Here is a 22,978-nt window from a genome sequence, read left to right on the forward strand (position 1 = left end):
AGAGGGAGGTTTAAAATGTTGGTTCATAACATTCAAAGGAATCCCCTCCATTTTCTTTGCATATTTAAATTCAATTGTATACTAAGCAGTACTTTCTCCTCCATGGGGTCACTTTAGAAATATGAACAAGTTGGATAGCCATCCATATTTTCAAAGTGGTTAACAGCAAACCTACAAGTTAAGTACCTGGAACATTTATTAATGCCACTTTAATCTTGATTTACTGCTTGAAGCTTCTTTAGATACCAATAATGTTTTATAAATACTTAAAAAATATAGATAGCTAATTTTCACAAATAATTAAAATAGTTGCAAAATGTACAATGAAGAGAGGCCAAAGTGTTAAGACCCTCTGTTACAGGACAGAGTGTGCCTGTAAGACTGTGCTTGGGAAAGTGGTGGTTTATAGCATTACATCTGATTTTGTGTATTTGCGCCAAGGGTGTTTCCTTTCTGTTCTTTTTTACCCTTTTTATAGGTGGCCACAATAGTGACATGTTTAATATTGATGAGTTTGACCTCCTGGGAGTTAAAGTATATGCACCCTTTTTGAATACAAATGCTGTTTAATTTATATGGAAAACACATAGAATTTGAAGATTAGCATTTTAATACTCTAATCTCAGTATTTGCTGCTTCCCCCACTTCTCCTTTTTCTGTCAAAAAAAAAGTTGGATAAACCAACTTTGGAAATGACAGCTAATGTCCTCTCCCGGAGCAGCCGGGTCAGTCTGAAACATAAAAGCAGCGCCCTGTATAGAAACTTTTCCTGAACCAAATGCTCCAGCACATTTAACAGTGTGCAGGGGGACGATCAATTATTTCAGAAACAGAACAATCCATTCATTCAACAAACATTTACTGAAGAGCCGTGCAGAGGAAGGGGGGTGGGTCGTGTAAGTGGCCAGGATCTGATGGCCCCTCTAATCTGAAATTCGGCTTCAGTATTTCTCCACGTAAAAATTTTTTCCTTTTTTTCTTTAACTTTTTCATGGCAGGGCCAGGAGCTCTGAAGTTTGGAGTGCATCTTGCAGCTGCCCAGTTCTTCGGGCGGGGACAATGCATTCGATTCGCACGGTGGAAGTTAAAGTCCCGCAGATAGAGGAGACGTGTTTCGCGCCCAGGTTCAGCGTGGAGCCGAGCGCGGGCCGAGGGGGCGGCGGCGGGCGGGGAGCCAGGCGCGCGCCGCGTCCCGAGCAGCCATTGGCGGGCGCCGCGCGCCGCACTGAGCATGTTCGCGCCCGGTCGGCCCCGAGCCGCAGCCGCAGCCGCAGCCGTAGCCGCAGCGACGGCGGCCGCCGCGCATTATGCAAAGCGGAGGCAGATGCGAGCGGGGCCAGCCGGGCTCGCGCCGGCCTCTCCTCCCAGCGGCTTGCCCCGCCGCCTGACTCGCCCGGGAGACTTCCCGGGTCAGCGCCCGGGGCCGAGGAGGGCCGGGCTGGCCTGAGTGCCCGGGGCGCAGCGGCGCGGCGCTGGGATCGCAACATGGGGAACCAGGATGGGAAGCTGAAGAGGAGCGCAGGTGATGCCTCGCATGAAGGCGGCGGCGGCGGCGGCGCCGAGGAAGCTGTGGGGCCCAGGGATGTGGAAGCCACAAAGAAGGGGAGCGGGGGCAAGAAGGCTCTGGGCAGGCACGGCAAGGGGGGAGGGGGAGGCGGCGGGGAGCCGGGAAAGAAGAAGAGCAAGTCGGACTCCAGAGCCTCGGTGTTTTCCAACCTGCGGATCAGGAAGAACCTGTCCAAGGGGAAAAGCGCTGGGGGCTCCCGCGAGGACGTGCTGGACTCGCAGGCCCTGCAGACCGGGGAGCTGGACAGCGCTCACTCGGTGCTCACCAAGACCCCGGACCTCAGCCTCTCGGCGGACGAGACCGGCCTGTCGGATACCGAGTGTGCGGACCCTTTTGAGGTGACCCGTCCGGGGGGTCCGGCTGAGGCCAGGGTGGGCGTCCGGGCGGTCGCCGAAGATTTGGAAACTGCAGCAGGGGCTCAGGATGGACAAAGGACCAGCTCAGGTTCGGACACAGACATCTATAGCTTTCACTCGGCTACTGAGCAAGAGGATTTGCTTTCAGACATCCAGCAGGCGATCCGCCTGCAGCAGCAGCAGCATCTGCTGCTTCTCCAGGGCTCCGAGGAGCCTGCAGCGCCCCCCACCGCCACCTCCCCTCAGCCCGGGGCCTTCTTGGGCCTGGACCAGTTCCTGCTGGGGCCGCGGCGCGGGGCTGGGGAAGCCCCGGACACCGTGGAGACAGAGCAGGCGCTGTCCGCGGTCTCGGACCTGCAGGAGGGCCTGGCCGCTAAGTCCCCGGTGGCCGGGCAGCCGCCGTCCCCCGGCGCCCTCCGCGCCTCCGGAGCGCCTGGCCTTCCAGAGGCCCAGCCCGCAGCCGAAGACTCGCCCTCGTCCTCCGCCTTCCCGTTTCCCGAGGCCGGACCGGGGGAGAGCGCGGCCCGCGCCTCCGAGCCCAGGGCTGGGGACACCGATGAGGAGGGCGAGGAGGATGCTTTTGAGGATGCCCCCCGCGGCTCTCCAGGGGAGGAGTGGGGCCGGGAGGTGGGAGAAGAGGCCCCGCAGAGGCTGGAGGGAGAGCCGGAGGAGGGGTCGCGAGGGCCTGGCACCCCGACCGCTGCCTCCCTGCCCGGCAGCCCCGCGCCCAGCCCGCGCTGCTTCAAGCCCTACCCACTCATCACCCCCTGTTACATCAAGACCACCACCCGGCAGCTCAGCTCGCCCAATCATTCCCCGTCTCAGTCTCCTAGCCAGAGCCCTAGGATCAAGAGGCGGCTGGAGCCCTCCCTGAGCCGGGGACCCAGAACTGCCCTGGCCTCCGCGGCCGCCCCGGCCAAAAAGCACCGAGCCGATGGTGGCCTTTCGGGCGGCCTCAGCCGCTCTGCAGACTGGACAGAGGACCTGGATGCCCGTGCGCCCCGGGCGGGAGGCTCCGCGCACCTGCTGGAGCGCGGTGTGGCCACGGATGCCAGCGGAGGTGCGGTGTCCTCAACAGTGGCCGCCAAGGCGTCTGGGGCGCCCGCGGCTGCAGATGGCTTCCAGAACGTGTTCACAGGTGAGCGCACCCTGCTGCCAGCCTCCAGGTCGCAAGTCGTCTGCCAATCAGGGCTTCCAACCACCCTCCCTCTAAGGGCTCTGAAAGGCGGGGACCTGCTAGTGGCTGGTCGCTTCATGAGGAATCCTGTTCTGCCCAGCTAACCCCCTTGGCGAAATGCCTTGGACATACTTATTTTCTTCCAAGGTCTCATAGCGAACGACTTAGTTCTGTCTCTTCTGAGTCATCTCAAGAAAAGGATGGTCTGTCCATTGAGTCACACCAAACATATAGACTCCTTTTTTGCCTTGTTAGCTAAACTATCATTCTTCTCTTCCCTTCCTCGTCACCAGGGCATTAAAAAGAACAGAATGGCTCATGTTCCCTTTACAAGGGTCAGTGCTGGAGGCACAAATCATTTATTCAGGTACTATCCAAAGGTGATCGCTAACCCCTTTTATATACATATGTGTGTATGTAAGTGTAGAGAACATGTCCATGTAACATGTAGCTTCTGTCTGGCAGGAGTCAGGGGTCTACTACTTCTATTTACTTGTTTATTTATTTTTGAGTCTCACTCTGGCATCATCATAGCTCACAGCAAGCTCAAACTCTTGGACTTAAATGATCCTCTTTCCTCAGCTTCCTGAGTAGCTGGAACTATAGGCGCCTGCCACAACTGCCGGCTATTTTTTCTACTTCTAGTAGAAACAGGGTCTCACTCTTTCTTAGGCTGGTCTGGAACTCCTGAACTCAAGCAATCCACCTGCCTCTCCCTCCCAGAGTGCTAGGATTACAGATTTGAGCTACTACTTCTCAAGATTAAGTGGTCACAACAGGAAAATCTAATATGTACTTTTAGAAAATTAATAAATAAATAAAATAGTAGGGATAATTTTCATTTGGCTTCATGGTCAGTTGGAACAGGCTGTACTCTGTGGATAGTGAAGATGAGAGGGCCAAAAACAAGTCTGGTCCAACTGATACCTCTCCTCCTTAGCATTTCTTATAGACTCTGCACTCAAGGCAGCATGAAGCACAGCCAGCGGTCAGTTTACTGTGAGATGATAATGAGTTGATAATTGCATGCAGGTATACAGGTCCCAGGGCCTTACCCTGAGAGCCCACTGGTAAAGTGTGAGTTTGTTTCCTGTTTACTTAACATCTACTTTTAATTATTGAATGAAATAGAGTGTTAGAGTTTAATGAATAAGAAAAAAATGAAACTTATGTGAGTGCTGGTAGGCTTGTGATATATTAGATTAAAAATTTCAAGTATAATATAAAAATTTCAAAATCTATTATGTTTACAGTTTATAAAACATACATGAAATTTTTCCATGAGGATGGCTTTGCTCCTTTCATTGACCACATCTTTATTTTCATCTGTGGACTTTTATTTTGCATTTGTAGAAGTTTATATTAAAAAGTCACTTTTCCTATTCATTTCACAGGCTCTTTTTTTTTTTTTTTGGTACTTCTTTTCCACACTTCTCTGTCAGGTAGATTCAGTTAAAAGGGATGTTTGTAGTTTTATACCCGCTGGATAAATTATAAGAATAATGCAAAACAGCAGCAAAAAAAGACATTTTTGATAGAAGAAGATTGAAAAGTTTTTGAGTTAATTTTTGTGAATTTAATGTTGGTAAGAAAGCACTCATTTTCTCTTTATAGAGGTAGCATTCATTTATAAATTTTTCTAAAAATGAAAATAATTCACTAACATTATCAATCATTACTATTAATGACTAATAATTTTAATGTAGCATAAGACTTTGGAAATGTATTCATTTCATTCATTTAGCAAATATATATATTTGCATGTATATGTATATAACAATCTGTATATGCATGTAGATAAGTATATTTGTGTGTGTGAGATATATACATATATATGCATATTTATATGTATGTGTGTGTGTGTATATGTATGGGCAGCCACATTGTGCCAGGCAATATGCTGTATTCCAGGCAATATGCTAGTGGTATATAATACACAGACCCTTAAATTATAGTTCTTGCTTCCTGTAGTTCACTGACTAAATGAAGAGGTGACATGAAATAAGTGCAGTACACAGGAGTATACAGGCGGTAGAATGTTAACCTGTAGTTGACCATAGTTGACCACCTGCCTACATTGACCACCTTCTTCAGTTGGTATAATTTTCCTAGACTAGACGTGCCCCTCATGTACATATCCACACAGTAGGCCCAGTTCCTTATGTTGACCACTTTGTTACAGTCCCTTGGGTGGTCAACTTACAGAGGTTCCTCAGATATGTTTTTATACCTATATATGTGTATATACACACACACAAAGGGTGCCAAAAAATGTCTACACATTTTAATAAAGGAAAAAAATCTGTATTAAAATTGTAGTACTCAGCAAGGGCCCCAACCCCTTCCCTCTTTCTGCTCTTCCTTTCCTCACCCCTCCCTCCTTCTTTCCCTCTCTGCTTTCCACTTCCCCCACCCCCACTGTGTCCTTAATTGTCCTTGTATCAAAATTGAGTACATAGGATTCATGCTTCTCTATTCTTGTGATGCTTTACTAAGAATAATGTCTTCCACATGCATCCAGGTTAATACAAAGGCTGTAAAGTCTCCATTTTTTAATGGCTGCATAGTATTCCATGGCATACATATACCACAGCTTGTTAATTCACTCCTGGGTAGGTGGGCATTTAGGCTGTTACCACATTTTGGCGATTGTAAATTGAGCTGCAATAAACAGTCTAGTACAAGTGTCCTTATACCTTCTGGGGGCAAGACACAATTGTAAGAGGGAATTTGCCTGACAAATGCAATCAGTGTAACCTGGTTTCTTATACCCTCAATGAATCCCCAACAATAAAAAAAAAAGTATAGTACTCAGCATATACTGATAATATTTGTTACCTTCTCTATTGTATCATTTGTAATTGTAGAAATCAAAGGTGACTTGAGCATTCCAATTTTAATACAGTTTTTTCCTTTCTTCAAATGTGTATACATTTGCCCCCCTCTATATATGCTGAGTAAGTGTGCTGGGGTCATCATTCCCCCCCTTTATATATGCTGGGGTCATCCAGGATGCAGTGGTTGGCTCATCTCTTTAGTAGGGAGTAAGGAAAGAAGACTTGACAAAGGAGGGCAGAATAGCACCCTGCGAGATCACAGGACTCTAAATAGTGGGAGGGTTGTTTTCTGTTTAAAAGAAAAAGTGTCTTCTTAGAAGTTGCACTTTATTTTAATTTACTAAGTTTTTACAAATACAAAATTTGGGGCTTTCAATGGGGTCCTGAACAGGAGGCCTCTGAGGTTTGTTGACATCTCCAGGCAGATTTTTTTTTTTCTTTTACTGTTCAGAGAAAAAGTACTGTTAGTCATTTTAATGTGGACATCACCTATTTTGTATTTGATGGTTGTATATAATTGGCCAGTGACCAGCACTTATTTTTTTTGTGTAGCATTTTCCATAAATTTATCTCATTCAGTTGGCATTGTTCAAAAAAAAAAAAAAGAATCAGTAGGTTTAACTTAACCTTATAACTGATGGGGAAACAGAGGTAGATAAAGACGTGAAAGAACTTTCTCAAGGTCATGCTGTCATTCATTCAGAACCAGAAATGGAAGCTACGTCTACTGATTCACATCTGAGTGTCTTTGCTAGTTGTTCCTGTTTGGATGTTCAGAGCTTTAAGATGATATACAGAGTAAAACAGGTTTCTAAAAATATTACAGGACTTAGGGCCTTTCCTTATGAGGTTTTCTAGTTTCTGTTTTTAATAAGGTGTACTCATTTAATGGTTGAACATCTGGCCTTCCTTGGGGGCTGGGTGAAGGGTGATCATGGGCCAGAGTGAACCAGATTTTCTCTAGGCAGCTCACATGGAAACTATTCTTATGGTAGACTGAATCCAGATTGACACAGGCCCCTGTTTCTCAGCTGTTGACTCTTGTCATCTGGCGTTACATTTTCTTTACTAGCCTCTGCTATTTTTGATGGGTGTCTTGGAAATGACCAGAGGCTTGGGGAATACTAGCTTGTCCTCGGGGAGTTGTTTCTTGGTCTTAATTTTGCATGTATTTGAATCAATTAATCACCAGCTGCCTTTGACGCAGGTGATCATTATATCTATAAGCTTCCATAAGGACCTTTTATTTTTAAATCAGAGAATGAGAGTTGTCAGCTCTGCAGGAAAGAACAGATGTTTTTCGCTTTTTACTGCCTTCCAAATATAGGGAGAAAATTCAAGTGGAAACGGATCGCCACAGCACATGTTTATGTCTCTTTGGTAGATATAAAACCATTTAGCTAAGAGGGAGACCAAAACTTTATCATGTTTTACCTATTAAGAAACTGATGATGTCTTAGGCCTTTGTGTTTAAATACTTTGCAGCTAATTTGTTTGAAATAAATCTTTTTCAGTGTTTGGTTAAAAAAATTGCTTCTGAAATTTGAGAGGGTCCTTTACCCATTAACTGTAACAGAAGCTTGGTAAGAGAGCTTTGCAGTTGATGAGAGTTTAGATAGCTAACATTTTAAATGAGTGATGCTAAACCACTCTTGGTGGGATTCTTTCTAGAGTCACTTATGTGCTTGTCTTTTTTAAATGCAAAAAATAAAAGTTTAATCTGTCTCAAAGGGCTTCATGTCCTCTCCAGGCACATCATTGTTACATCTTATGAAAACATTAGGGATGTCCTCCCACACAGCTATTGAAGTGTGTAGGCTGCTGGCTTCATTTTGCAGTTTGTTTTTGTATCTATGTAGTCCCTTGCTGACAACTATTTATTCTTAGAGCTCTCTTTAGTCTCTCCCCCACCCCCTGTTTCTTATAACTTATTTTTTTCTGATCAATTTTTTATTGGCTTGTAAACCCTATGATTATGATATTAGTTGTATTTACTGTAGTTCAATGCCAGGCTCTCTGTGGGTTTATTACATAATGTAGCTATTTATCCTCATTTTTTCCAAAGAGCAAACCAAGTTTCAGAGGGAAGTACTATGTCTAAGGGCACTTTGGTATTAAGTGGCCCATCTACGATATGTTCACAGAAAACCAAATCTATTGTTAATGTGTATAAAATGAAACGAAGTAGATCAGTGAGTTTTTGGACAACTAGCTAATTATGAAAATAAAGTGCTCGAGATTTAGAACTTGGATTGTGTGATTCTCATTTTGGCCTTTCTAAAGGTTACCTTGATTTTTTTTGTATCAACAGAGACAAGGGTCCAGTCGAGGAATACACATTTTCTCACTTGGCTTGTTAAATTGTCAGACTGAATTTTTTTTTTTTTTTGCAGTTTTTGGCCAGGGCTGAGGTTTGAACTCACCACCTCTGGCATGTGGAGCCAGCGCCCTACCCCTTTGAGCCACAGGCGCTGCCCTGTCCTACTGAATTTTTTAAGGCCGGCAAGACCTGACAGGGTATGGATGTCCACTTAATGTCTAATAAGTGAATGAAGGTCACAATTATCTCTGAGATATATAAAGTCTTACTATAAAAGAAAAGGGGGTGATAGGTATGGTATCCTTTTCCCTAAATACTGCCTTACTGGGTTCCATATATTAGAGTGGGGTTTGGCAGCACCATCTGAGACAGGAAGCACTGCTCTTAAATCATTACGATTGGTCTGAAACATCCTTTCTCATGGTTTCTTTAAGACTATGGTTTGGATTGAAGTCAAGTACCACAGTAGCTTCAGTGATGGGTTTTAATGAGTGCTTTCTGAGTTGAAGACTGGCCTAGTTTTAAGTGCATTTAGGCCTTTGGATATAAGCTGTGAGCATTTGAAATGGAACAGGTACTTTTAGTGTTTTCCTTCTGATCCTATTTAAAAGGTAGAGAAAATACATAGTTGGGTGATGGCAGTGGTACTTACTCTACTGTAAATCTAGTCATGTTTGCGCCTTAGCTTTGATTTTGAGCTAAGTGACTCTCACGTAAGTTTTTCCTCATATCTAGGAAGGTAGAGGGGTAGGTCATTTCAAGTTGATAATGTTGAGATTAATTGACACGTGTATTTAAAGCCCCTGCCATTCTGCCTGGCTCCTGAGAGGCGCTCAGCAGATGCCGATTGCTCTCCCGACCTGATTTATTGTCTTAATAAACTTCCTCATTCCAAGTGGCTAGAACCAAATTTGTTAAAACAAAACAACTCATAAATCATATATGGAGACTTGGCGGGTTATGAATTGATGAGATATTACTTGAAAATTATTATTTTTCTTCATTAGCATTTTTCTTTATACAAACTCTTATGTATCATGTTTTGTTTTTCTTCCATTTCATTTTCCGTGATTGTTAGCATTTTTATCACTTTATCAGAAAGTTTGGTTTTCTTACAGGTTTGGCTAAGGAAAGCAAATCAGGAGGGTGGGCTGTGAGATTAGGGGGAAGGTACTGGTTTCTAAAGGGGAAGCGGGGAAGAGGGGGCAGCAGTTGACACCCTCCCCATGTCTGTCCTGCACAGCATCTGGCTACCACCGGCTGACTTGGCAGCTTTCCCCTCCTGTGATTTCCTTCATGAAGGCTCTACTTTAGACAAACTAATCTGCTTACTGTTCTATGAACATACCTTTCATTTGCCCTAACTCTGTCTTTGTCTTGCAGTTTGGTACACATGGTGTGTCCCTTTTGATTTAGCATCTGAATAGGGCTGATTGATTCCCATTTCCTCAGTATCTTTTCTAGCTAGACCTCACTGGTAGTCATCACCTGACTTTGCACTTAGGATCTGTGTACTGTTAAGCATGCTTCTTAGATTTAGGCTTCTTGTGGTCTTTTTTCTTGCTTCTTTCTGGTTTTCCTTCCTCCTTGCCTGCTCTCCTGAATCCGTCCATTCCATTCGAAGTCTACTCTTCCATTAATGTATTTACAAATACATGTATCTCTTCTGTACTTTGCTGTGTGAGAGGGAATGAATATACTGAGGTTGTTGTGCATATTTGTTCATCATTTTTGGGGGGTGGTGATAGAGGCCAGTTGGGTATCCAGGTTTCCAACTGGCAATGAAAACTAGTTGAATTTAAGCTACAAAATTGGTAACCTTTGGGGGAAATCAAATTAATTCTTTCCATTGAGGAGGGATTGAATCAGTGGTGGAGGTAGACTGATACTTTAGTAGAACTTGTGTTGAGAAAAGAACATCTATTCTTGTTTCTGTAGGTTAATTTTAAAATGTAATGATATTCTAGCAAATTGGAGCTTCCAAATCTAAGTTTTATTGGTAATAAAAGAAGAGGCAAAGGAAATAGAGAAAATTCTATTTCTCTGTCATTCCTACTTATGTATCGTAAGTACTAACCTGATGTTAATGAAATTTAGCATTAAGGGGCCATTAAGAAGAAACAAATTAGTACTGCCTGTGACTTGATGGTTATTGGCTATAATTTTAGTGACTGAAAACTTTCCAAAGTGTTTTAATATTAAAAATATAAATACAGAAAATATAACTTCTCAATTTTTTAATGGTAGCAAAGCGAGGTAGTTATAACAACAAAATTATAGGAACAAATAATAACAGTTACTGGATGCTTTAAGAGGATGTTAACTGTACTAGGGAATTATTTATCCTTTGGCACCTGCTCCACTGTAGGTGAGACAGAGGAAAAAATATGTTTTCCTCCTTTATCAAGATGTCTTACAAGTGACATTTGGGTAGGAAAATGGTTGCCATCCTTCTGTCATCTAGTCAAACAGTAGCATACCATGGACCCACTAGAACAGTGGTTCTCAACCTTCCTAATGCCATCACCCTTTAATACAGTTCCTCACATTGTGGTGACCCCCAACCATAAAATTATTTGCATTGCTACTTTATAACTATAATTTTGCTACTGTTATGAATTGTAATGTAAATATCTGATATGCAGGATGGTCTCAGGTGACCCCTGTGAAAGGGTCGTTCGACACCCAACAGGGTCGCCACCCACAGGTTGAGAACCACTGCACTAGAAGCTTTATTCCCAATTATATCAGAGATACAACAGGCTGAAAATAGTCCTCTTATTTTCAGGAGGAATGGGATAAATTTTTTGAGAAAAACAAGCCTGTATTGTGTTTTAAAATTATGCTCAAAATGCTTAAATACACTATGTTGAGTTTCTTTTTGTACTTCATGCAGAAGGCTTATTTGTTGTAGTCCTTGGTGATAACAGTGGATGTGTATGGAAAGTAATTCTGCATCCTTTAAAAGGTTGATTTAGGTGGTGGTGGTGGTGAATGTTTATCAGTAAGCTACAAATAGCACTACGGCAAGCGCAAAAGTTCAGAAGTCTTGCAATCTACTGCCCTTTTCAGTTTTGCCACCATAGGGATCAATAATTTTCTTAACTGTTTTTAATACCCTGGTTTCCCACATTGGAAAAGTGAACGCAATCTTTCTGGGAAGATTCCTCCTTCAAGAAGGAGGGAAGTTTCCTTTTTCAACACTGTGATTCTGTAGAAATGATGGATTCTGCAGGTACCTTTTCTGTACCGTAATGATAATCTGCATATTTAGAGTTTTTCTTGACTGTTAGAAATAAAGAAAGTCCCTGTGCTGGAGGATCCATTGTACTATGGAGTAAGGATGAGTCAGGACACCTTGGTATCCTTTATATTAATAGTTGATGGTAGGAGCAGTAATGTTTTGATCTGGATAGTTTTGATCAGTTTTCAATTCATGCCAAAGGAGATTTAAACTAGTTTAACTGCTGTTATCTCATGTGACTATAAGACCTTACATTTTTCGACACTGATGTAGTGATTATAGTAAGTTACCGATCCTGTTTTTTTTTAAACTGTATGAAGGGGAAAGCTGTGTTGTGCAATGTATGACCCCCAAATTTAGAGTATATTGAGTCTTTCTAATACTGGCACAAAATACTCTGAGCAAGTCCTTCCAGATTCGTTGTCTGCAATGTAAATCATCGCCTATTTTTGGATGGATTATAGGCTTTGCATTTTTCCTTGTAGATTAAACTGCTCAATAAAAACAGTGTTATTCTCTGACTTCAACATACTTTAATATATTGGTTTTTATTATCTTTTCGGGTTTTCCTGCTATTACATATGCATATTCAAATGATTTTTTTGTTACTCAATGGTATTCCATTTAAAAATCTGCATTTACATTGAAAAGTTCTTACATATTACAAGGATAAAAGATTTTGAAAGCTCCTAAGTTTTCGATTTATGTAAAAAATATTTTTTTTGGCCTTAAAGAAATATAGCCTGGTTGAGACCAGTAAGAAGAAAATGGACTAGAATAGAACTATTTTAGGATCCCAAATAAATGCATTAGAATACTCCATGGAGACATTTGTATTCAATATTAAGGCAGAAGTCTTATCTTTTAAAAGTGTGATAAAAGCAATGGTGTAACAATAGGGATAATCTTTTATAACTTATTTTTAAACTTATATGCTTGTAGATAATTGGCCTCTCTTTTCCCCATAGACCAGTATTTTCCTGGTTGGAGAGGGCAAGTTATGTGAGCTCTTTGTGGGAAGTGCTACGTTTTGCAGCTAACCAAGATGTTATTCTATAAGCCAATTCTATCTTACTGTCCTTGAGGTGCTATTTTGGTTAGATGGCTTTGAGGGTATAAAATGTTTGGATGGTACCCTTGCAGTTTCTTTTAGGATATAGGGTTTAATCTGCCTCCTTTCTATTTTTAGAAAAATCTGGAAGTGTGTTGATTCTGTTGAGTTTAATATTTCGGGGATAGACATAGATGATTGCATAAGAACTGCAGTGATTTACCTGGAGAGACATTTGACTGGGCTGACAATGTGATGTGGGTGAAAAGTTGATCTTGGGAGCCTTAACTCTTGGACTTGGACTGTTTCTCTAAGGAGACTCATTTTACTCTAAATTCCTAGACCATTTTCATATCGTCTCCTCAGGGATAATGAAGGGTGAGCATGTGACTTTAGATTTGGCTATATACTAAATCTCTAAAGTTGAGCCATCCATTTCTTTCTTTTTTTGGCTGCATTACCAACTTCAGTTACCAATGGACTGCTAGGTCAGTACCGCCAGGTTCTAGCTCTCTTCGGGGTATCAGACACACCTCATGTAGATATCACAGGCCAGGGCAGGGGCATCCAACCTTTTTTCTTCTCTGCCACAAATTGGAAGAATGAGTTGCCTTCGGCTACACATTAAATGCACAACTACTAAAGAAAGTTGATGATCAATAGAAAGGCCAGGGCATACTTTTCATGATATCTCACACCACAGATAAGCCAAACAGTCTTCAAATAATCAACAGGCAGGCTACCGGCTGCAGGTTGGATACCCCTGCTCAAGGGTATTCAATGTGTCTAAAACTACAGTTATTATTCATCCCATCCTCCTGGGTCCCCCAGTCAAGGCATTGCTGTCCATCTTTGCCATATTCTTTGATTCTTCTCTCCTTCTCATACTTAACACCTAATTCATCTTTCCCTCTTCTCTGTTCTTTTCCTAAATGTCTCTTTAATATGAGATCAGACAGTTAAGTTTGGGAACTCATCCTAAAAAAGTACTACGTACTCATGGATGGATATCACTATGGTGACCTTCCACGTCCTCCCCTTGGCCATCTGGTGACTGTAGTGACATTCATCAGTAAGGTTTGTAGCACTTCTTCTAGGATGAGTTTGTGAATTTAATTGTCCCACCTGGTATAATGATGGCCATTATACCAGTTCTGATGGCCATTTCAGAAAAGAGTTCCAAAATTGCTCTGAAGGGTGGACTAGGTGCTGGCATCGGCACATAGCTTCCCCAAAGGAGTATCTCAGAGTGACTGATGTTATTCAATAATGACATATGTAGCACTTTTTCTAGGGTGAGTCCACGAACTTAATTGTCTAACCTCGTACGTCTTTCAATTTCTGTTCCCTTACCTCTACCTTTCCTAGCTCAGATCCTTGTCAATCGTCTCCTCATCATAGTCTTGCCCACAGCCTGGCTCTTTCCCACTCCATTCTGAACAAGGCAAGAGAGTAAACTTTATATTTAAAATGCAAAGTTTTAATGGGGGCATCCCAGTTTAGAGACATTTCATTATTCCCCTATTGCCTGGAGGCTAAAGTTTAAATTCTTTAATGATAAATATAAACTATGTTAATAAAGACAGTATGTTCTTTAGCACATATAAATTATTGTATCTTTTATACACATGCCATAATGCACTACATATATTTTAAAATATATTAAGATGTAGCGCTCTTCAGTTTCAGCACCTCATTTTTAGTCTCCATTTTCCTTTGTCCAACTGTCAGTCATTCTTTAGATCAGTGGTTCTCAACCTGGAACTGTATTAAAGGGCCCCGGCATTAGGAAGGTTGAGAACCACTGCTTTAGATAGTTCTGTCTGGCAGTTTTAGGTATTACTGACACTCGTTTGCCCTGAAAAGAAAAAATAAATTCATTTAAGCATACTCCTTGGTTTGTGACGCTCTGCCATTCCTAGTCAATGCAAAACTCCTTTTGTCCTTGTATCCCCGGCATTTTCATTTTGTGTTCTGCCCGCCACATCAACAGACAGACCTGCTTTTATGTGTCTGGGATCCTTGAAATTGTAGGTATTTGTGTAAAGTAGGTGATATGTCTATTTATGTTTAGTTTATGCAAATACTTTGAGTTGTGGACTTCATGCTTTTTCCCCCACCCTAGACCTCAGTTGACTTTAGGGAAAAAAATGTACAAAAATTTCTGGGTGAATTTTCATTGGTTTATTACCTCCTACTGCTGTGTAATATTCCTAGGGGTGAAAGTTCTTCCGGGTCATGTAACACCAGGGGGCACTGTTTGCCTTTAATCGTTTGTTCCCCTGAAGTTGTGCAGTGTGGTGGCTCTGGGTGCATTCTCTAGATTGTATTTAAATATTTTTCACTGTAATGAACATCTAGATGCCTGTGCTTCTTGGTCACCACAGAAAAAACTCCAATGAATATTCCTATGCAGAGTGCTGTATGAGAATTTCTGTGGATGTCTATCAGGAGTGGGACTGCTAGCTCATCAAATAAAGGTTTACTTCATTTATCCAGGTCATCAGTTTCCAGAATATCTTCCAAGTTTATGCTCCATTAGCACAGCAAATTAGTATTATCTAATTTCCATGAATCTAATGAAGGAAAGGGTGTCTCGTTTTACATTTTACTTTGTTTTTATCTGATGAATAATGCCTATGAGGAAATTTTTAGCTATTTGGATTTACCCAGCCATGAATCGCCTGTTCATATCCTTTTACATTTCTGTCAGGTTTTCTGATTTTCCTTGTTTATTCAAAGGGGTTCTTTGCATATTCTAGGCATTATTCTATTACCAATGTTAGTGATATGATAGAGTGTCTCTCAGCCTCCTGTTGGTCTTCTTTCCTTACATTAGAGAGCAGAAATGTAAAAGTGACATTTTTCAGAGTTCCTGAGAGGTTGTGTTTCAGACGTGATGTAGGTCTGATGAATTTGTGCCAGATTTGGAAAGCTTCAGAGAGGCCTGAGATGGCTTTCTCTAGCACAGCTGAGGAAATGTCTAATTCTCCCAGGGCGATGTTAGCAGGGGTCTAGTGTCCAAGCATCAGCCACGTGGCAGGGCATGGTTCATCCAGGGAGCTGGTGGCTGCAGCGGGCACAACAGCTCTGGAACTCCCAGAGGTCCAGCCCACCATGAGGCTGTCTGGTCCTAACAGCAGGGTGTGTGCTATTAGAGCACAGGACTTTAGATCACAGAAGAGGTGACCACTTCATTGGTGGCCTGCTCCTATTTGTGGCTTTGTGAATGGTTTCTGAAAAGATTCTAAAACATTTTTTGTCCAGGCTTTCCAAGATTCTGTAAATGAAATAGTACCCTGTAGTAACTCTCTTCCCATTTAATCTTGAAGTATAGAATTGCTTTTAGATGTTGTAAATATCATCTCCTGATACTTATTTATTTTACATTTGTAATGTCTTTGGTTGAGCAGAAATACTTAATTATGTTGCAGTCCAATCTATTTTTAACATATGGTTTGTGCTGTTTTTGTCACATTTAAATTCTCTTTCTCCTAATCAAAATTCTGTCTTCCTGGCCAGGCACAGTGGCTCATGCCTGTAATCTTAGCACTTCCCAAGGAGGGAAGATTGCTTTAGCTCAGGAGTTCAAGACCAGCCTGAATAAGAGCAAGACCCCAATTATCTCTATGAAAAATAGAAAAAAATTAGCTGGGTGTAGTGGCACGTGTCTAGTTAACAACTACTTGGGAGTCTGAGGCAGGGAAATCCCCTGAGCCTAGTTTAAGGTTGCCGGTGCACTAGGGTGAGGCCATGGCACTCCAGCCTGGGGACAGAGCAAGACTCTGTCTCAAAAATAAAAACAAAAACAAAATCAAAAAACAAATGTGTCCTCTGTTAACTTTATCATTTTATCTTTTACCTTTAAGTGTTTGATCTAGAGCCCCTCTGAGTGCTGGTGTAATGCAGGGATCTAGTTTTATTTTCCTCCATATGGCAAGCGGTCTTTCCAACATCACCTGCTAAAGTCTTTTGCTCACTGATTTATGGTTATCATCCTTATATCATTCCCATGTATAGATAAGTCTGTTTCTGAGGTTCCTATTCTTCCTTTTTATTTGTGTTTTTCCATCTTTAGCAAGTACCATATGGTTCTTATAAATGTAACTTTGCACCATGTCTGATTATCTCAAAGAGAAGCATTTTTAAAAGTTAACTCAATCCATCAATGTGGACCTTGTCGTCTTCCACATAAATTTAGAATAGGTTGTTGAATTTCTTAAAAATTTTGATGGTTTTTGGTTGGGATTTTATCAAATTTACAGATAAATTGAGGACTATTGTCACTTTTATAATATCTTTTCCAATAATGTGAAAGAGCTCTTCGTTTATCAGATTACCTTTGGTGTTCTTTTAACTGAATTTAAACTTTTCTCCGCAGAAGGTTTATTATTATTTTTTACTTGTTTTCTGGGTGCTTCATACATTTTATCACTAATGGGAATGGAAACTTAACTTTTATTTCTAGTTTATTATTGTTCAGGTAAAGACATATTTTCATTGGTAAGCAATGTATGAATTGCCTTATGAATATTTTCTTAGCTGAACTTTTATTTAATGATGTCTATAGTTTATAATTCTATGGGCTCTTAAAGGGAGTCTTTTTATTTTTTTTTTACAGCAAAATAATAGAAACATAGTCATCTAACATAGTATAGATTGAGTCAATTGTTTTTAAATTTGTAGCTTTTTTGGGCATTGTATATGATCAGTTTTTGTATATGTTCCATGCTTTCTTTGGGGAACCATAATCCTAAAACCCAGAAACATTACTAATAATTTAGTAGGTTATATTTTATATTCAACATTAATAAAACACTATTTAAAAAAACATGATTTAAACAACTATATAACATTTTATCCAATCAGAAAAATGTTCATCCATGAATATCCATTATGTAATTCTCCCTAGTTTGGCTTCTTCATACAATCTTCCTCCACCTCACCCTTCCTAATTAAATGCTGCTTTCCCTCAGGCTTCAAATGTAGTCCATCTGAACATCTACCCTGAGGAATCCTTTCTATGTATGTTGATAACTCAAAATGCAGATTTCCAGCTTAGATCTCTCTCCTGTGAATTCCAGATGACAATTTTGTATTGTCTTTTAAAAATCTTTTTATATGACTATAGCAGTAGTTTCAAACTGAACTTGATCTTTCTTTCAAACCCAGCCTGCTCTTTTATGCATTGATGGCTTCCTGGTGGATGGTAATACCCTCTGAGTCAGCCCTTCTTCCAGTTTCTTCAGCTGGAACTCTGGAGGGTTTGCAGGTTAACTGCTTCCTCGTCCTCCCTATATCTGGACAGTCACTAAATCTTATTAAAATATACCGCCAAAATGTATTTTTAAATACTCATCCCCCTCACTTTTAGGAGGGTTTTTAATAATAGCGTCTAAATTTTCCAGAAATTCCCTAAGGACTACAAAAACAAATTTGAAGCCTGAAGTATGTTCAGGAGGGAGGAGCTAGATTTGCTAGCATTTTGTGTGAGCCAACATAAGGGAGTCTGTCCTTTATAGAATGTCCAGTCAAGGACGGGGTGGTCTTAAAAGGAGCGATTCACAATCACTAGAGATGTTAGGACAGATTGGGTGAAAATGTAATGGGGTGGTCACACCCCTGGGGACACTGAACTTGATGATCACTACACTGGGGAGACTGAACTTGATGATCACTGTCCTGGGGAGCCTGAACTTGATGATCACTGCCCTGGGGAGACTGAACTTGATGATCACTGTCCTGGGGAGCCTGAACTTGATGATCACTGCCCTGGGGAGCCTGAACTTGATGATCACTGCCCTGGGGAGACTGAACTTGATGATCACAGACATTCCTTCCAAGGAAAGAGTGGGTGGGTTTTGCCATGAAATTCAGAGCAGCCTCTGTAGCCTGTGTGACTCATTTCCTCTTTAGTTGTTTGTTTTATTTTTTTTGGGGGGGGGGCAGCGGCATTGCTTTAAATAAGAAAAACTCTTCAGCTAAATGTATTTTAGAAACTGTCATTTATTAGATTCCCTCTCATGGATTTAACTTAATTGATGTTAAAATGAAGACATTTTTAAAAATCATTTTCCTCTGACATTTCTAACATTTCTATAACTACATCCTTTGAATCTTAATTCGTTCTGTGATCTTTTGAAATAAATACTCTCCGTCCCCAAATCCATAACTTGTAGTGTCAGAGTAGGAGACTAGGAGACAGGGCTGAGACCAGGGCTTGAGCAGGGGCTTGCAGGGTGCATGCAGGTGTTAAAATAAACAACCTTCAGGTAGAAGCTGACTAGGATACGAGGATAGGAGATGGGTGGAGGGGCCTGCAGAGTGGGTGCAGGTATTTAAGTCTAATGATGGGGGTCTGATGGCCAGAGACAAGGACTGTCTCAAGTTCAGTCTCCCCAGGGCTGTGACCACCCCATTCCATCCTTGTCTAGCTACCAGGTTGTCGCTAGCTAGGTCACCTTGCACAAACTTTGGCTAATTACATTGTGGTTTTAAAAGTTCTCCACCCTTGAAATCTCCATGACAGTTCTGAAACAACTCTATAAAGTATAACCCAATTCTTGGAATCATTCCCCCATACTTCTAGTAAAAGCCAACCCCATAGCCTTGACTATTTCTCCCCTCATTTAGTGAGACTTTTAAAAGCCTTCCTTTGGGGGCAACTCCTCTTTTTGGAGCCTGTCTGCTCTTTGTTGAGAGAGCATACTCTCACTTTTGCTTTCAATACAAGCTGCTTGCTTTTGGCTAACCTGGGGTGGATCCTGAAATTCTTCTTTTGCAGTGATCACCAAGAACCTGAAAGTCCTCTGCTAGGAGGCCTGTAACATCTCCATGGCGATCAAGCAGGACCTGGCGGGCGTGTAAGCTTAGACTTGACTGCCATATTGTGCTTTGATGTAAGCACGGATTTGTGTCTCACTGCTTTTGCATTTCTCAGTGGGTCACAGGTGCATAACTTTGCTCCATCTGGCTGACTGTGGCTCCCACTGACTGGATGGCAGAGGGTCACTCCCAGGCTATGCATATTCAAAGTGTCACAGGATGCTGGGTGACACCAACCCAGGGAGTGGCAGGAGATCGGAAGCCCAAATACTCACTCTCTAAGCCATGGAATTCTTGCTTAGCTTCTGCTGCTAGATTTCATTCTTACTTTTTTTCTGGATCACTTTCCAATACCTGGAGGCAACACACTCACAACTTAATAAGCAGCCTCGCAAGGTGGCCATGCCCTTAAGTGGCTTGCTATTAAGGATGTCAGCCAGGCTCCCCGTTTGCTCTGTTTGTGCCAGACTCCTTTGGAAGGATTAGGAGGATAGGCAGGGTGACCCAAGGGAAAGGGAACTTGAATCAGACTCTTGATTGAACGCTGCAAACCAGAGGAGGTCTGTCATAAGGAAACCTGTATGGAACTCATCTCTGGTGGGATAGAGAAAAAGGTCTATGATCTCGAATGTTACATAAAGAATAAAAGAAGAGCCTTTCAGACACAAAATTTCTGTTCCCTTTCACTACCTTGTTGGAGCTAAAAGTGCTCCATCAGATGTAGGAGAGAGGCTGGTGGGATTATAGAGGCCTTGGAACCTGAGAGATGCCAGTTCTAGAGCAGTCCAGCCCAGCATAGGACCACTGATAACTGAGCATGGCCCACACCTCAAGCCCCTGGACAACTTACCCAGATCCTGGGTTCATGGATGTCGGAGCAGGGATGGGGCTTCTCCTGGGGCCATGACTGCCAGGGTGAGGTGGTCTCTGCCAGGCAAGGAGGAGGGTACAAAGGTGGCTGGACTCCACAGGGTCACACAACTGACCATGGATGCCATTGCAATAGGTAATACAGAGGGGACAAGATGGGTCATCCATATTCCCTCACCTGTGAGCCATCTATGGCTCAACTGTCACCCCTAGGAGCCTCTGGAAGACTCCATTGCAACCCCTTCCTTCTTCCTTTTTCTAGGTCTTGTCCAGAAAGCCAGAGAAATGAGGAATATTCCCACCTCTCCAAGGGTCTTCCCTCTGGGCTACATTCTCCAAAATTTGGCCACCCTTAAATTGCATAGCATAAAAAGAAAGAAACTCATATTCCTATGTAGCACTGCCAGGCCCCAACGTAAGCTGGGGGACAAGGAGTTCTGGTCAGTCAACTGGAGTCAAAACTATAATACTGTCCTGTGTTAGACTTCTTTTACAAAGGAAAGTAGAAACCGTCTGAATTCCCTATATGTTCGGGTATTCTTGGCCTTAAGAGCAAACCCACAACTATGAAAGCTTGCATTCTAGCATATTGCCCTGTAAAACTAGATATTCCTAAGTCTTTTTTTTTTTTTTGAGACAGAGTCTTACTCTGTTACCCAGTTTAGAGTGCTGTGGCATCATCCACTGCTCACAGCAACCCCAAAGTGATCTTCTTGCCTTATCCTCTGAGTACCTGGGACTCAAGTGATCTTCTTGCTTTATCCTCTGAGTACCTGGGACTACAGTTGCCACCACCATGCCTGGATAATTTTTCTATTTTTAGTAGAGATGGAGTCTTTATCTTTCTTAGGCTGGTCTTGAACTTCTGAGCTCAAGCAATCCACTAGCCTCAGCCTCCATAGTGCTAGGATTACAGGTGTGAGTCACCACCCCCAGGAGATATTCCTGTCTTATGACCTAAACTTGGACCTTCTCCTCCAGTTTGAAAAACTCTAGAGCCAATTTGGAGCCTTCAAAACAGGGGTGAGGACCCCTTCAGGAAATTCCAGCCTCTGCCTCAAATCCCCACCCAACCCACTAGTATCCTCAACTTCCTGGCTCTAAGCTGGGCTCTGGACTCCTGTGCCCTTTACTGGAGATGGCCACTGGCCAAGGGGCGCCACCAGAGTGTTCCTTTTTCTGTGTCAGAACTTTACAGTACCAGACTAGCCTTGGCCAGTTTCTTGTGGATCCAGGAAAGTTTACTGAACAATTCAAAGCCTGATCCTTTCCTTTGATCTCATATAGGGAGATGAACGTAATTCTCTCTCACTGTTGCACCTAAGGGAGAGAATGTGCATCTGGGCCTTTGCAGACACCTTGGATGCTGCCTGACGTCTCCAGAACCCCGTGGGAATGGCAGGTATCCACTTTCAGATCCCAACAGGGACTGCTAATGGGGACAGCAGGGAGTCAGACTCAGGGACCACATGGTCATGTGTATCATGGAGAGAATGCAAAGGTGCATCCCAGTTTTCTTTGCTTTCAAGTGGAGTGATCTGAATACTGGATTCTCACAACAGCATACCTGATGCTTCTCCCCAAGGATTTAAAAACAGTTATCACCTTTTTAGAAACACCCTGGCTAAGAAGTTAAGAGAGTTGTTCCTGCCATAAGAGACTGTTCTTTAATATACAAATGGTATTCTTGTCTATAATCCTACCAAAAATTTATCTGATAAAAATACTGTCCAGATTCTTAACTTTCTAGGCAAAAGAGGATATAGGGTCTCTAAAGCAAAAGCCCAAATATCCTTACAACAGATCCAGGCACTTGGGATCCAGCATTCCCTGTACACACACACACACACACACACACACACACACACACACACACACAATAAAAATAAATAAATAAAATAAAAAAGAGGCCGTTTTACTACTTGGCCCTTCACAAGCCCAGAAATGGCTAAGGACATTTTGAGGAATGGCTGGATTTTGCAGAATTTGGATTCCCAGTTTCAGCATCATGCCAAAATCCTTATATGTAACTTTAAAAGGATCTGACACCGAACCCTTGAATTGGTGACCAGAGCAACAACAGGAGCTCCAAAACAAAGGTCTGTAACAGCTGCCCCCATGTTAGGGACCTCTGACCTAAATGAGCCTTTCATTCTCTTTACCACGGAAAGACAGATCTCTCTGAGTGTGCTCACCCAGCCTCTGGAACAGGCCCGTGACCCATGCCCACTTCCCTGAGCAGTTGGAATCAGTGCCCACAGGCTGGCCTGGGTGCTGAAGAGCTCTACTGACCACAGCCCTGTTGGCTAAAGAGGCCACAAAGTTGGCCTTGAGGATGACCCCAGAGGTCAGAACTCCCCATCCGGTGTGAGAGGTCTTAGAAACAAAACGTCACCATTGGCCAAGAGAAGGACATGTTACTTTATACCAGGTGCTCTGGCCTCTCCGGAAATCAATCTGAAAGTGTGCCAGACTTTAAATATGTCCAGCATCATGCCCACGGAACCTCTCACCAGCTTGACACATTTCCGTATAGAAACTATAAAACGTTTATTTTAACAGACCAGACTTAGGAGGCACCCCATTGGACAGATGAGAAATAACGTACAGAGGGCAGCAGCTCCCTGCTGGATGACATCTGAAAGGCAGGATATGCTATCGTCAGCCTTAACGGTGGTATAAAAATGAGACCTCTGGCCCTCAACACTTCAGCCCCACAGGCCAAATTAAT

The 22,978-nt window shown here is 42.4% G+C and overlaps 1 protein-coding gene across 1 annotated transcript in view; it reads left to right on the forward strand.

Moving 5' to 3' along the window:
• Positions 1 to 1,260: 1,260 nt before the first annotated feature.
• The window catches only part of LOC128596366 (formin-2-like), a 275,022-nt gene continuing 253,304 nt past the window's right edge, over positions 1,261 to 22,978 (forward strand). The window contains exon 1 of the mRNA XM_053606029.1: positions 1,261 to 3,061. Within this exon, the coding sequence (XP_053462004.1) occupies positions 1,486 to 3,061 (1,576 nt within the window). The 5' untranslated portion in view covers positions 1,261 to 1,485. The remainder of the gene's footprint in view (positions 3,062 to 22,978) is intronic.

This window comes from Nycticebus coucang, chromosome 10, assembly GCF_027406575.1.
Source record: "Nycticebus coucang isolate mNycCou1 chromosome 10, mNycCou1.pri, whole genome shotgun sequence".
Taxonomy (NCBI): Eukaryota; Metazoa; Chordata; class Mammalia; order Primates; family Lorisidae; genus Nycticebus; species Nycticebus coucang.